Source organism: Thamnophis sirtalis, unplaced genomic scaffold (genome assembly GCF_051295495.1).
Source record: "Thamnophis sirtalis isolate CommonGarterSnake01/CBP01778 unplaced genomic scaffold, rThaSir2_p1.2 scaffold_9, whole genome shotgun sequence".
Lineage (NCBI taxonomy): Eukaryota > Metazoa > Chordata > Lepidosauria > Squamata > Natricidae > Thamnophis > Thamnophis sirtalis.
The window spans coordinates 18,210,311-18,225,875 of NW_028261389.1; the positions used below are offsets into that span (position 1 = coordinate 18,210,311).

Here is a 15,565-nt window from a genome sequence, read left to right on the forward strand (position 1 = left end):
GATCTTTCTGGCTTGACTTCTATTAAGCTAATTATTGTCATACAGAAGCAATTACTTCTGTGTTCTTGTGAATATGTTCATAAAGGCTGCTTTCTGCTTCAACGCAACTATTCACATAGGTTTGATCAAGCTTTGTATTTTCTGTGTTTCGTCTCACTTTACTCCATGTACTGTCCTAAAGAGTGCTGGATGGGACTTCTTAAAAGTTGTGCTACATTATTTGATTAGGAAGAATGTCAAAATCCCTATTCAACAACAATTAGTAGTAATGCATAATGAAAGGAAAGAGTAGAACATTACTATATCTATCTAGAGAATGTCAAAACCCATGCTGGTCAATATTTTTCTTATTACTAAAGACAATGATAATGTCTTAGTGGGATAATTTCCCAAAAGTATTCATGTTAGTTTTCTGTAGCAAAAGTAATTAAGAGTCTTGCATCAGCTTTCACACTAACATGTTTATTTTGGCAAAAGCTTTCAAAAATAAATCTACAGTGAATGTTACTATGTTGCCTTTAATAGGTAGTTGAGAAGAAGGAAGGGGTTACAAACCAAATAAATAAAAACTCCTTAATTAGAATGGAATATATGGCATCCCATTCTCCAGTATCAGCAAAAGCCCACATTAGCTTTTTGCCTTGAAAATAACGATGTTGAGTTGTACAAACACATTCTATGACTGGTTATTAATAGAATTAAATGAAATTCATGCACTGTACAACTTGAAGGAGGTTTTATTCAGATACAAACAAATCATGGCTCCTGTTACAAGGGACAACTAGAAATAGAACTGGTCTCCACCTAAATGACAGCAGAACAGGCAGCACAAGAAGATGCTTCCATGACATTTGCTCCATTAGCTTACTGGTGTTCTCTCTGCTTTTTGCATTTCCTTATTTACTGTTGGTCCTTTATTGGTAAAAGTGTCATGGTTTTTTTTTAAAAGAAGCAGTGCCCTAAAGCCCTCTTCACGAACTTCCACGAACACAAAAATGCAGAACACGGATAACTGCAGAACACTAACTTGGAGAAAAAGAAACATGAGTAGCATGTTTGCTCTTCCCCAACTTGAGACTACAGTATCAACAGCAAATGTACAGATTAATCAGAAGACTCTCAGAAATGGTCCTTTTGTGCGGGGGGGGGGGGGGGAATTAAAGAAGTAATGCCTTGTGATTTCAAACAAAAATCAATAAACAGTCCATGAAACCTGCTTGAATTTTTTGGGTCCAACCAGCTGCTCCAGTGCTTCTCGGGAGCGATCTGTAAATAGAGTATATTTAGTTTTTGTTTTTAACGTTAAGGAAATGTTTATGACAGGGAACAAGATTAAACAAATAGTAATGGGAAGGAATGGGCTTCAAGCTATTTTCCTACAAGACCAGTGTGTAAATAACCAAAATCCACTTCAATATTTATATTTACTAGATATTTTGCTGGCTTTTACAAAGTGTTCACCCCCATATTTTATAAGCAAGTTATGGCTTTCTTAATGGCAGGAGTTCCCCAGAGCAGGAATTCAAAGAATGAAAATAAGGTTTAATTTTCAATGAATAGTTCTAGAACAGGGGTGTCAAACTGGCGGCCAGCGGGCCTGATGTGCAGATCACACCCACCCCAGCTCAACGAATGCGAAAAATGTCACAAAACATCACGTGACAGCAATATGATGTGGCGAGTTTGACACACCTGTTCTAGAAGGTGTGGAAAAAGGCCAAAGTGCTACAATGGTGAAAGGATAATAGAGAATGCACAAACTTTAAAGCAGGAGTGGACAGTAAATTCTATGCCATCTTTTCCTGAACTCAGACCATCAACTCTTTAAAATAGTTTTCATATGTGAACGTAAAATCAAGATGTAATTCCTAGTTGTGTTGTTCAAACCTTTAGAAATCACAGCTTAGATCAATGTTTTTCAACCTTGGCCACTTGAAGATGGATGGACTTCAACTCCTAGAATTCCCAAGCCAGCCATGTTGAAAAACACTAACAGATCATTCCTGACATGGGGAACCTCACAAAGCAGTTTTTAAAGACACATTTTTGTTTCACAAAATAATCTGTCCTTATTATTACATTCTTAAATTAATTTCTACAGTAAGTCCTTTCACTATATAAATGCTAATAATTACATCCTCATCCATGGAAATCAAAGAAACAACTATTGGAAAAGGAGACCAATCTTATTTCTTACTGAGAAGATATGAGTTTGAATGTTAAAACTGCAATAATAGCCAGTAGTAAGCTAACTAAAGATAAACATCCGATAATAAAATAAGAGAATCAGTGTGATATAGTACTTAATGGGCTATCTCAGATTCTAGTTCCACCCTTAGCCGTGGCAGCTCAGAGTGGGAAGTGGATCATTTATGCTCTCTCAGCCCAACCTCCCCCACAGGGTTGTTGTGGGGAAAATTAGGAGGAAGGAGCAGTATGTACATTGCTTTGAGCTACTGTACAAAAGGTAGGTTATAAATCAAAGTAAAATAAATAAATCTAATAATTATATCTCCTGCCAATGAATTAGCACCAATATCTCTAGAAAATACTCTTCATGGCGATATTTAAACATACCACCAAATTATAATTAGAGTGCATGCAAAAGACACTATAAGTCTTGGCTTGTATGATGGCTTTTTCAACTTTCCCTTATTCCTTCTAAGGTGGGTTGCTTTTTGGAAATTTTCCTTTGAAAGCTAAGCAAATCTTACTTTGTTAATATCTTTAAGTATGAGTCTGTTAATATCTTTAAATATTTAAAGAGATTAACTAGGGATTTTCTATTCTTGGAAACTAGTTTTATAATCATAGGGCTCTTGTTTTAACCTCACTCTGGCTTTTAGATAGCGTAATAATAGTTCTAAAATACTAAGGATATTTTGCATTTAATGCTTCACCCTGCTTTACTGACTTCCATTTTTAAATATATTGTTTAAAGAAGTTAGAAATGTTTTCTTTCAAAGCCAAGTTATGTCATGCACATGATGATATCCTGCAGCTAATGATCACAATGCATGCAATTTTGATGCCACTTGATGTGGTTTTCAGTGAACATCTAGGAAAATCTACTCTAGTCAAGATTTCAAGTCACCTGTTACGAGTGGGCATCCATGAAACAACAGAATATATATCATAGGGCAATATGTGAGAACAGCTTCCACAGCTATATCCGTCAAATTAACACAATGTTCCATGTGGATCTCCTATTAAGGATAAAGAATAATGCCATTAGTAGTTATCACTCATTCAATAAAATCTCTACTTTGCAAAATATGTTGAAACAATAAGGGTATTAAGAAGAGAAATTACAGAAGAGACTAATGCCTCAAATAATTTCATAAAGCCATGGGTATTCCTAATAAATTACTCTGGAGTAATTTGAATCTCATATGCAAGAGTACATTGAAATTTACCAGTTTCTTCCTAATAATATCTCTGTTCATTATTTCCAAAACAAAAATAAAAACAAAGGTGATATAGGTATCCTTTTTTCTGTATTTCAGTAATATATTAAGTATATCATGACATGAAGAAAGCAGCATATGAGTTACGAGAAAAATCTCATCTGTACCTTAATTTTAGATTCAGAAAGTAGTGATGAGATATACCTTTGGGCTGACTGAATTTTGGAAGCCTGGGAAAACTGATTTTACAAACAGCTTTGATTGCTTTAGTAGGGATTTGTTTCTATCTATGGTTTAGTCTCTTGCAGTAGTGCATTTGTATTTCAAAAGAGATCTCATAGACCAGCTCATGCAACTTTATGAATCATTCTCCACTATCCCAAAGGAGTGTTATTCTCTTTCGGACACCTTATCCCACAAGTCACAATATCCAATTCAGGAAAGGTGGAGAAAATGAGGTAACAGAATGAAGAACAGAAACTGAAGGGGCTGAAAAGTATATTACAGTCTTCATGTATTTTAAACTTCTATCAGCCAAGTTCTTTGGCTCCGCCTTCCTAAATCTGTTCTTGCTTATGCATTCCTGGGCACACAGGAAATTATATGTGAATAATATGCAACCAGAAACAAAAAATGGAAAACAACTTTAAGATATATTTACTGCCCAATAGTAGTAGTGAAAAACAACATACCATGTTTAGTAGCCGATAATACTCATTTTAAGATTTTACATAACAAGATTTTATCTTATATAATATATAAGCAATATGTATGAAAGGTGATATGAGTTACATTAATTTTGGCACACCTCTCTGGAGTTCGCCTAACAGCTGTCATTTTAAAAAGTACCATTGAATGTTGATGAAAATTATCTTTGTGTTGCAATTTTCTCCACCCCCACCCCCACATATGTAACTTGCTAATAGCAACTTTAATTAAACTTATCCAAATGTTACCTTTAAATTTTTTGAACACATTCCACTAACAAGTGCTATTACACCATCATCAGTGACCTAAATGGGAAAAAAAGGATCTTTTATCAAATAGAAGCCAAAATATTATTTCTTCTCTTCCAATAATGGAAATCTATCTACAATCCATTGTTTTTTATTTATATGTGTTTTCAAAATAACTTGCATTAAAAACAGAAGTACAGTAAATGACAAGGCCAGAATAATGGTTTTTTAATTAGAAAGGAAAGTCAAAGCTTTTATCATCTAAACCAGTAAGTAAAAGCTTGGGAAAAAAACCCTGAAATTTAAACAAGTCTGAAGCAGATTACAAAGATAGAGTGCATAAGTATGAAATGAGGGATACCTGCCTTAATAACACTTTTAGAAACAAATCTTGGAATTGTGGTTGATAGCAAACAGAAAATGAACAGAATGATGATGTGACTGTAAAGCAGATGTGTGCAATTTTAGGCTGAATCAACAGATTTTTATTTTTCAAATCATGTGAAATTATTAATCCACATTACTCTGTTTTGGTTAGATCACAAATGAGGCACTTTGTCCACTTTTGAGCACCAAAAGTTCAGCAACAGAGAATAAAGATGAATACAGAATTAGAAAGCCATATGAAAAGAGATTGAAAGAGGTAAATGTGGAAGGGAAGACTCAAATATCAATAAACATTTAGTTTCAGTTTTAGCTTGCTAAACTGTAATCCCCAGTGCATTAAGGGACAAGGCATAAGGGATAAACAGCAAACCTTTGCACATATTATAATTAAAAACATATCGCTGAAAAAAGAAGTATATTGTTAGGTTCCACCACAAAATCGCGCTCGACAAAAGCGCGCATTTGACGTCATCACAGCGCGACGAAAACATCGCGCTGTGATCGAAAAATGTAAAAATAAAGCTAAAACCTTCCCCTAACCCCCCCAAACCTAACCCTAAACCTAACCCTAAACCTAACCCTTAACCTAACCCTAAATCTAACCCTAAACCTAACCGTTAACGTAACGAAAAACCTAACGCTAACCCTTAACCTAATGCTAAACCTAACGCTAACGCTCTAAACCTGACCCTAACCCTTAACCTAACCCTAACCCTAACCCTTAACCTAACCCTTACCTTTATGTGAATCGGCTTGCTTTAATTTTAATTTTATTTCAATTTTTAATTTTTTTCATTGCGCTGTGATGACATCACATGCGCGCTTTCGTCGAGCGCGATTTTGTCCTCCGCGCTTTTGACGGGTCACGTATTGTTAAACAGGAAGTACATTGGTGGAAGCTATGCTATGGTACTACTGAATTGACGGTTATAGCAATTTTGTGGTTAACCTATCTTCAAACAGGGCAGATGTTTGCTTCATTTACACTAATAAGGTAAAGACATTACTGTAAAAGAACAGGAAAACAATTTGTGATCCTGTGACATTAAGCACGCTGCAGCTTGTGATAAAATGCTACAAAACCCCCACCAGTTGGTTTTTGGGGGAGAGGGGGGTCTTAGGCTTTGAGACAGATCTTCCTGTGTACTTTCTTCTGCAGAATGAAGCTTATTTTACAATCCCCACCTCAATACATTCAATTTGGGTATAGGACATACTGAGCAACATGACCTAGTATTGAGCTGGGACACTTTTTGGCAACCCAGATGGGACTGGCAGGATGGTCTCCATCCAGTTTTGCCAGACGGCACTTATTAAATACATGGGGACCTATTACATTAGCTGCAATATATTAATTGAATAATTAATTTTAATTAACTTAGGTATGAATCCAAAAATCAAATGTGAGTTTTATCTTGCATTCTGCTTACTGTCTTGGAGTGCAGATACTTGCATGCAACATCAAAACTAGTTGGATGACTTGCAGGTCCAATGAGCAGATCTACTTTAACTTCAAAAGGACACATCTACTTTCAACAGAGATTTTTAACAATGTGCTGCTTTAAATGGCAGTCATATTAGACAGGGAGTCTCATTGTATGGAAAACTGCTCACTTCAATAAGAAACCAAAGTGTTTGGAAACAATTGAAATGATTACTAAGGAACAATGCAGAGCATTGAACAAGGCTGCATGTTATACCTCTTTGGTTTGTTACATAGAAACAATAAAGAAAATAAAACAAATCATATTATGACCTCTACCATTAAACTATCTCTGATAGTACTTAGGGGATGACCTTATTACAATATCCCTGCATTTTCTAAACAAATCTTCCTACCTTAGATATTAGCATTATCATATACAGTGAAATGTATTGTGCCTATATAACGCCTCCTTTCACACAACATAAAGACAACCATCGAGTTTCTGTTACGTTTTGTCTCTTTTCCAGGGTCACAGTGATAGCTGCCTGCTTTTTACTTTCATAATTTTACTCATGTTTAAAGCACACTTAGCATTATACCTATCATTAAATCTCCACAGACTTTAATTGAAATGACAATGGAGCACATTCCTTTTCTTGGGCATCATGTTGAGAACCCAGAATCTAATGCCTACCAAAACCGAACAAAGTCTAGTACCGTGATGGCGAACCTATGGCATGCGTGCCACAGGTGGCACGCGGAGCCATTTGTCAAGGCATGCAAGGATGGCCAGCTAACTTCAGCCTTCTTTTGATGCCATTTTTCGCCCTCCAGAGGCTTCAGGAACTTCCCTGAAGCCTCCGGAATGCGAAAAACCGGCCCTATGAGCAAACTGTAAGTTCAGAAACAGACTTCCGGTTTGCTCCTAGGGCTGGTTTTAGCCCTCCGGAGCCTTCAGGGGCCTCCAGGAGGCTTCCCTGAAGGTTCTGGAGGGCAAAAAAACGACAGTACAAGCAAACCGGAACTTTCGGTTTGCCCGTAGGGCCGGTTTTTCGTGCGCTGAAGGGCCTCCGGAGGGGGAGGCTGTTTTTGCCCTCCCTAGGCTCCTATAAAGCCTATGGAGCCTGGGAAGGGCGAAAAAAGCACGCCAAAAATGTGGGAAAGCACTGGCCATGCGCCTATGCACGCTGTGGTCGTGCACATAGCATTATGGGTGTGGCACACCCACACACGTCCCCTATGTAGTCCCCCCACTTTTGGCACATGAGTCAAAAAAGGTTCGCCATCACTGGTCTAGTATCTACAATTATTAAGACAGCCATTTGATCTCTCTTGATTTTAGAATCCCAGTTCTGATACCAAAGCAAGGCTAGCAAAGTTGTTTAAAGATATGTCCACCAAATGTTGGAAATGCAACCAGATACCAGGTTCGTACTATCATATGTGGTGGACATGTTCAAAAGCAAAAAAATTCTGAATGAAAATACAATACAGAAAATGATAAAACAACATAGATTTAAAGCCAGAAATATTTTTGCTGGGTATACTACCAGAAAATTATGAGAAACCGAATATATATTTAATATTGCATGTTTTGACAGCAGCGAGAATTGCATTTGCAAAATACTGGAAAAATGAGAAAACTCCTACAGATGAAAATATAATCAAAAAAATACTAGACTTTGCAGAAATTGATAGGTTAACATTGAAGATAAAGGATAAAGAAGATACAGAATACTTTTTAACTTGGGATTTTCTTTATCAATGGTTAGACAATAAAGGTAGAAATTAGAAACTGGAAGGATACTATTATATACAAGTAAAGAATATTATTGTTACTAGAATTATGTATATGTAAAATGACTCAGACAATTACTAAATACTTATATATGTTAAGAAAAATATATAAATATTTTAAGTATATTTATTTAAAATATATTTAAAATATATTACATTTTATATAAATATAAATATATATAAATAAAAATATATTAAAATGCTATTGTAATAATGCTTTTCACTCTTACTTGGGTTGATGAGAAATCAACACTGTGCAGGGATCTACAGTTCTGTCCAAGGGCTTGTAAAGCTGTGTCTGTGATGTTGAAGCATCCACCTATGTTGACTATTTGTAAAAGGGGGCAGTTGAGGGCAAGAGCAAGGATTCCACTGTCTGTTACGTTGCTGCATCTCTTAAAAGAGGCTTCCCGCAGATAGGGGCATGATAAGGCCAGTGCTGCAACTCCTGTTGGAAATGGAAGGCAGGTTATTCTCTTGTAGATAGAATTCTGTTACCATCCATTTAAATATAAAAGTTTGATTTCATTGAGTTTTGACTTAATGAAATTACCTGCAATACTTAAGGAATATTAAAACTTGCTTTAACATATTGTATCATATATTATAATCAAGGAATAGTTGTATCTGTGAACGTATTGGAGGTCGTGGACCCAGCACACAGAACACTGATTAACATGAAAAGTCAATGGTGCCTGTGTGATGGACTTGTGCCCCTGAGTATGTGGAAATTATGCTGTGTATATTGAAAATGTGCTGATTGACTTTGTCTGATTGACTTTCATTGCAATGTAATTAATGTAAGTACTTTATGTTTATTATGCTCTAAATTCTAATAAACCTCTGAATTCTAAAGTGAGACTTTTTGTGTTGTGCTGTTTGTTCAATTGTTATTAAGTGCAGCTAAGTTTATAACCAGGTTTTTCCCAACATACCTTGATATTGTAATAGAAGGACAAACATAATTCTAATGAAGATTTAGCCCCTTACATTCTTGTGTGTGATATCACAAAATGCCAGAGCAACATCACAATGTTTCTTTTAGAATTTGGGTGATAGTGTGGTTGAGAATGCATGCTTATGGTATTAATCTTTAGACTATTAAGAAATTAACAACTTGAAATCTCTGTCTTTGTCATCAAATCATTGTTGATTTTTGTGACTGAGTATTAAGGTGATTACAAACATATTTTAAATAAATTGTACTGATTGTTTATCTATTTATTAAATGTATATGCTGCCATTCTCACTGATAAGTCTTACTTAGTTTATTATAATTTTAGTTTCAGATTTCCTGAATGGATAGTCTGATTTAAATACTAATAGGGTTTGATATATTTATGTGTACATTATTATCAGTACAGACATTTATTGGAAAAATGTAGGCTATGCTTTCCAAGTACATAATTAAGTTGTATTAAAATATAGGTCAGTATACACTGTGCCTAGCACTCATAAATGATCTAGCACTCATAATGGGATCTCCTAACTTCTATTTTAAAAAATTCTGTTCCTATCTTTGCTCCTTAGATTACTTAATTAAAACAATCTGTAAGGCATATAAATTAAAATAGAACATAACCAAAAAAAACCAAACAGCCATCATTTGTATCTCCCTGTGCTTTTTAAATAACCATTGTGCAGAAAGTGTACCTTCAGAAGTTATGGTCAGCCTGTTGTTTTTCCAAACATTTACATTTATCTTTTTAAGATGCCTGCAGTTACAAAGCTGTTGCAAGGCATAGTCTGAAATGTCACAGTCTCGAAGATCCAGTGCCTCCACTGCAGGGTGAAGAACCTAAAAATGGAAAGTATTTCAATTAGATTTTACTTTTAAAAAATAAAGGAAAACAAAATGGGTGTCTTAAGCCATCAATGGATATTTTATTCCTTAGAACCTAGACTGCCTGATGACCCGTGTTTAGACTTTTGAACCATGACTTAACTATATTTGTGCCTCCCACTTTGGCTTTTGGAACTCATTGCAGGCAAACTCTCTAGGAATTAGGACTGCCCTATCTGTCATTACTTATATTTAATAAATTCTAGATAACTACTCTTCAAAGAAGGTATATATCTGGCCTGAGACAACTCATTCACAGGGGTCACATATAATGCTATGTTGCAACATGATTTTTGTGGCTTTGGTTTTAATACAATGCAGCCATTTGGGGTTTAGCAAATCAGGGCTTAATATTAGTGCACTATGTGAAACCCATCCCAGCCATTGGCCTTAATTATTGAAGATGATGAAATAGAAAGTATGCTATGGGAGGATGCTGAAACCTTACTTTTTAATCAAAACTATTCATTAACAGTTTAACACTCACTGAAAGTAAAAAAAGTCATTCAACTTACTTTAAAAAATGTAACTAGTTTTATATACTGTTCTAGTCCATGTTTTAACAAGAGATAATCCCCAATTTACTAGATTCCCGTAATATGCTAAGCTATAAATTATTTACAAATCATCTATAGTAGCTAGATTCACACAGCATACTAAACTAAAAATATACAAGCACATATTTTAAACGCTTCCGAACTGCAACTCTCATCATCCCCAGGGTGGAAGAAGTATCAGTCTTCATACTCTGTTTCATTGGCAGAACAAAGAAGTTTACTGCTCAAGCATTGCAGTAGAAGACACAATCTTCTGAAAGGGTCTTCATGCTGAGACAACAAAACTCAGCATACATATATAGTTTCTAAGATTCATTTGTCATTGGTTACACACATACCTTTCATACAGTCTAGAATGCTATTGCTAAACAATTAGATGTCAACCTATTTTGGCATAAAATAGTGGTTAAAGAGACTTAGTGCACTGTTTGCAGTTTAAGCATTCTGGGGTATGTGACATCCTGTAAACAGAATAATTTGGAACTATTTGCCTCACCTATCGCCACCTAAATATTTATTTTGGGCTTTTTCTCATCACATTTATTGTTCTTTAATATACTGTCTCTTTTCTAATATGTCCCTTCATCCAGCAAGAATTATGCTCTATAACAACTCCATTTATATCAAGCAATAACATCTACTTCTTCACCCGAAAGTATGGCCAAGGGTAAGATTAATAGCAATTCAAACCCTTCAAGAGAGCCACAATTTATCACTCATGTTTAGCATCTTCTGCATATCACTTTACAGATGAACCCTCCATTGTAAGTCACAATGCTGAAAAAGTAGCAAAGACCATGATCTAAATGGAATCTTACCATGCTAATATTTGTATCTGTTATCGATCCTTCAATACTCAATGATTTAATCAGCTTATCTTTTATGTTGGGAGGCAAAGACTTAATATCTGCACCATATTTGGATATGTTTTTTCTTAAACAATTAAGGCATCTGAGGAGGAAAAAGTAAAAGTTATTTGTTGATAATATTTTGTAATGGCTGCAGTATCAGATATAAAATCATACTATCTTACTCAGGAATACACATGGCTTTTTTTATAAGTATAAAAACAAGCATTAAAAAACTATTAGAGTACTTCATTATAGACATGCACAAAATATAGTAGTCACAAACAGGAATGTGAACAAATGAAATAAAATAATTTTAAACATGTTCTAGTCACAAACATGCTTTGCATGGGTGCTGATTGGATTATAGTGAGATAAATTACATAATTGCTAACTCTTCTCTGAAGACTTTTGAAGATATTCACACATGTATTAGAGATTTCTCAGTGACAGGTGAGATTAGTTTTATATTTTGCAATAAACCAGAAAGAAACATGTGTGAACCAAATGAATAGCAATTCATTCAAAAATCTATGATTAGGCCAAGTATGGTTTATGATGTGTGATCTAAATCAAAGCTATCAGTTTCAATCTCTTATAGGTAGTCATATGGAGTATATTTATTTCTCATTGGTTTAGTGAGAACTCTCAGTGTACCAGTAGTGGTTACTTATTTTACTTAAATATGAGATAAGTTACTTGTGCAAGATAAACCCATGATAACTTGATAATTAAATTATTCTCAAGACTCTTATGTCTCAATTGCTTAATGATAACTCCAGACTTTTTCAGCTTTTGATGTTAGACCAGCTAATCTGTGGTTTCCCAGATCTTCCTTTTAAAAAGGAAGTTCCCTTTTTCTTTTAAAAAGAAAGTTCCCCCATCTGACAATTTTTTTTAGGCTTTTGCAAAAATAATAATGTTTGGCAAACTCTTTTGAGTATCCCAGTTTTCCTAAGAGAAAATTTGATGGTGGAGAGGGAGGAAATCTCTGAGATGGAGGACACAGGTATGTACAAAAATGATGCTACCTGGATGCATCTTGCAGATTTTGACACCCTCCCCAAATCCTAGGATGCAGTTAATCCAATCCTGGGGATTTAAATTAATCCATCACTCTTCATCCTGCTTCTCAGAAATACTTGTTGGAATACAAACTCTGTGCTAGGGCCACAGCCAGAAGAGGAATTGAATTAAAACCTTCGCTTTTGTTGTAGAAAGTGACGAGACACAAGCCAGCACTTTAGAGAAGGAAAAATTTATTTGCACAGGTTCAAAGCAAAGAGTAAATGGCCTGAACCCCGAGTGGGATTCAGGGACTTCCTTATATAGTGATGATGACGCGCTCACCCTATCTAGCCATAAGCCATCTGTTAGTTTTGGAAACACCTCTCTGTAGTAGAATTAAGAGACAATCAAGCCAAGCGATGCAATATAGGAAAAGTTTATTGAATGCGCAGGTTCAAACATGCCAAACAAGCACAAACGTTTGAACCCCGAAAGGTTCTTAAAGACATACATTTATAGTGCAAATTACGTAAACATCTGTAGAGGCAGTATCTAAGCATATAAGGTAATAAGAGGAACCAAAAATGTCTATGCCAGATGGCTAACAGTTACTATTCCAAAAATATATCCATGGTCAGCACATTATAGATCATGTGTGACATATAGGGAGGCTTAGAGAAGCAAAACAAGAAACATCTTGCAGAATAACAGGAAACTCCCTGTCTGGGTTTGCTTGTTCCCAGATGCATAAAAATACTTACTGACACTTCAGCAACTGTTTTCTACTAATGATGCAAAATCTCGACTTTGATCAGAATATTTGATATTGAATATTAACTATATAACTTTGGCCATAATTAGGTCTATCAGACTACCTTATCTCGGGATTTGCCCTTGAGTTACAGAAATATTATGTCTACAGGATGTCATGGTACATGGGTCAGCCAACAGACAAGCACATCTGGTATTTTGGGGAAGTAACAATATATGTCTAATAAACAAGTTAACAGATAAGCAGGCGGATGGGCTAAAATAGATTCCTTGTTTCAGCATATTTTGGATGTAGACATCCTATCTGCTGATACTATAACTCATGTCTAACCACACTACATCCTAAGAGCAAGCTATACAGTTTATATCTTTTTTTTAATAGGAATTTTTTTTATTTTTGTTACATAGAGAACATAATCACATAACAATAGAAAAAGGCAGAGGGAAAAGGAAAAAAAAAAAAGAAAAAAAAACCCACACACAAAAAAAGTAAACAAAACCCATCATCCCATATACAGTTTATATCTTGAGAAGTTCAAGCTTAATGTCATAGAGCCTTAGTTTGGTTCAGGCTTGAGGCCTACTTTGGTTCAGCCTGCCACCTTACTTTGGCATCAGATTTTGCCACTTTTATGAAAGAGCCTTGGCCTTTCTTTTATTCTGAACGCGAACACTTTTTTGGTTTTGGTTTTTAATCATTGCTTCAACTCAAGTCAACTGAGTTAACTTTCTTGGCTTTCTAGGTGACCCAACTTTCTTTCCACCTCCTCCATTTTCCCTCATAGAAAAGGCACATCGGGAGAAACTACCAGAGCTCCCCTAAAATATTAAGAGCACTGTTGAATGTAAATCTAGATATGTCAGGATTGCATTATTGTTGCTGGTGGAAAAACAGGATATAAATGAAATAAAAAAGGAATTGATTGTAAATTCGATAATGGCAGCTAGATTAGCGATGGCTAAATATTGGGGATGAAATAATATTCAAAGAAATGAGTGGTATAATGAAATTTGGAGTATGGCAACAAATGATAAATTAACAACAGAAATTAAAACTTAAAAACGCATGATTAAACTAAATAATTATAATGAAATATGGGGCGATTTTATAAAAGGAGTGTTGGTGGAAGGCAAAGGGAATGAACCTACGCAAGAATATTTGTTGTTTTGGAGGGTATAAGGCACAATTGGAATATATTGTATATCTAAGAAATGTAAGGGGGGAGAGTCTTTGTGGGGTGTGTACACTGTAATATCTGTTTTTTTTCTTTTGTCTTTCTTTATTTGTATTTAGATGTATATGTGCTGTTTGTATTATTTGTGTTTAAAATAATAATGATGATGGTGGTGGTGGTGATGATGATAATAATAATAATAACAACAACAATAATAAAAAACCTAGGACGCTGGCAGCAACCCGTATCAACTATTAACACCAATCAATGGTATTTGTGATACATTTTTGAATGTTCAGTTGACTGAGTTTCATGTTTAATGAATAAAGTATATAATAATAATAATAATAATAATAATCCTGATGACAATAATAATAATAAATATTAAGATTCCTGATGATGATGACGATGATAATAATAATAAATATTAAAATTCCTGATGATGATAATAAATACTAAGATTCCTATGATGATGATAATAATAACAATAATAATAATAATAATAATAATAAATATTAAGATTCCTGATGATCATGATGATAACAACAACAACACACCAGATATCACGGTTGTAGAGGGCCGAAGTGTACAGTTTATTGATATCGCTCTTCCTGGAGATGCCAGAGTCGAAGAAAAAGAACTAAAAAAAATAACGAAATATCGCTACCTGGCCATCGAAACTACACGGCTATGGATGAAGCATGTAACAGTGATATCCACTGTCATCGGGGCACTTGGCACCATTTCCAAGAATTGTACAAGATACATCCAAAAACTGCAGCTTCCTGCAATAACACCAGCGGAACTGCAAAAAACTGCGCTCCTCGGAACATCTTATATTTTAAGAAGGTACTTGGTTGATACCTATAGGACGCTGGCAGCAACCCGTATCAACCATTAGCACCAGCCACTGGTATTTGTGATGCATTTCTGAATGTTCAATTGGCTGAGCTTCACGTTTAATGAATAAAGTAAATATTAATATTAAAAGATTCCTGAGGGGCCGCGGGCGTTGCTCCCGTTATTTAGCCGGGCATCGAAGAAATAAACCGCAGGGGAGAGACGGAAGGAGGCTGGATGAAAGAAGGAAGGAAGGGGAGTTCGGGGCTCGGGAGAGAAATCTCCTCGGTGACGGGAAGCTCTGAGAGGATCGGCCACTTACAGATCCAGGAGCGAGCAAACCATCCCTCCGCCTCCGTAGCGACAACTCATCGCGGAGCCTGGGTCGCTCGCCTCCTTTCCCTCACAGGCCAGGCCGGTGCAGCCCCGCCCGGCTCAGAAACCGTCGCTCCTTCATTCCCTCAGAATATGGGCGCCCTCAGCCCCACGCAGCCCTTCCAAGGGCCGCGGAGCTCACCCGCCAGGCAGGCCGGCTTGGCATTCCCAGAGC

The 15,565-nt window shown here is 35.8% G+C and overlaps 1 protein-coding gene across 1 annotated transcript; it reads right to left on the reverse strand.

The window, feature by feature from the left end:
* Window positions 1–443: 443 nt before the first annotated feature.
* On the reverse strand, window positions 444–15,562 carry AMN1 (antagonist of mitotic exit network 1 homolog). The gene is made up of 7 exons (XM_014072503.2): window positions 15,338–15,562; window positions 11,192–11,324; window positions 9,627–9,771; window positions 8,204–8,421; window positions 4,364–4,420; window positions 3,095–3,206; window positions 444–1,266 (listed from the first exon to the last, which is right to left on the reverse strand). The coding sequence occupies exons 1-7, from the start codon at window positions 15,385–15,387 to the stop codon at window positions 1,193–1,195; spliced, it is 789 nt and encodes a 262-aa protein (XP_013927978.2). The 5' UTR covers window positions 15,388–15,562; the 3' UTR covers window positions 444–1,192.
* Window positions 15,563–15,565: the final 3 nt, after the last annotated feature.

Coding starts and splice junctions, on each gene's coding strand:
- AMN1 (XM_014072503.2), bottom strand. CDS start 15,387: ATGAGTTGTCGCTACGGAGGCGGAGGGATGGTTTGCTCGCTCCTGGAT. Junction 9,772..11,191: donor CAGATACAAATATTAGCATG/GTAAGATTCCAT, acceptor TTCCATTTTTAG/GTTCTTCACCCTGCAGTGGA. Junction 4,421..8,203: donor TTGATTTCTCATCAACCCAA/GTAAGAGTGAAA, acceptor TTTCCCATTTAG/GTCACTGATGATGGTGTAAT.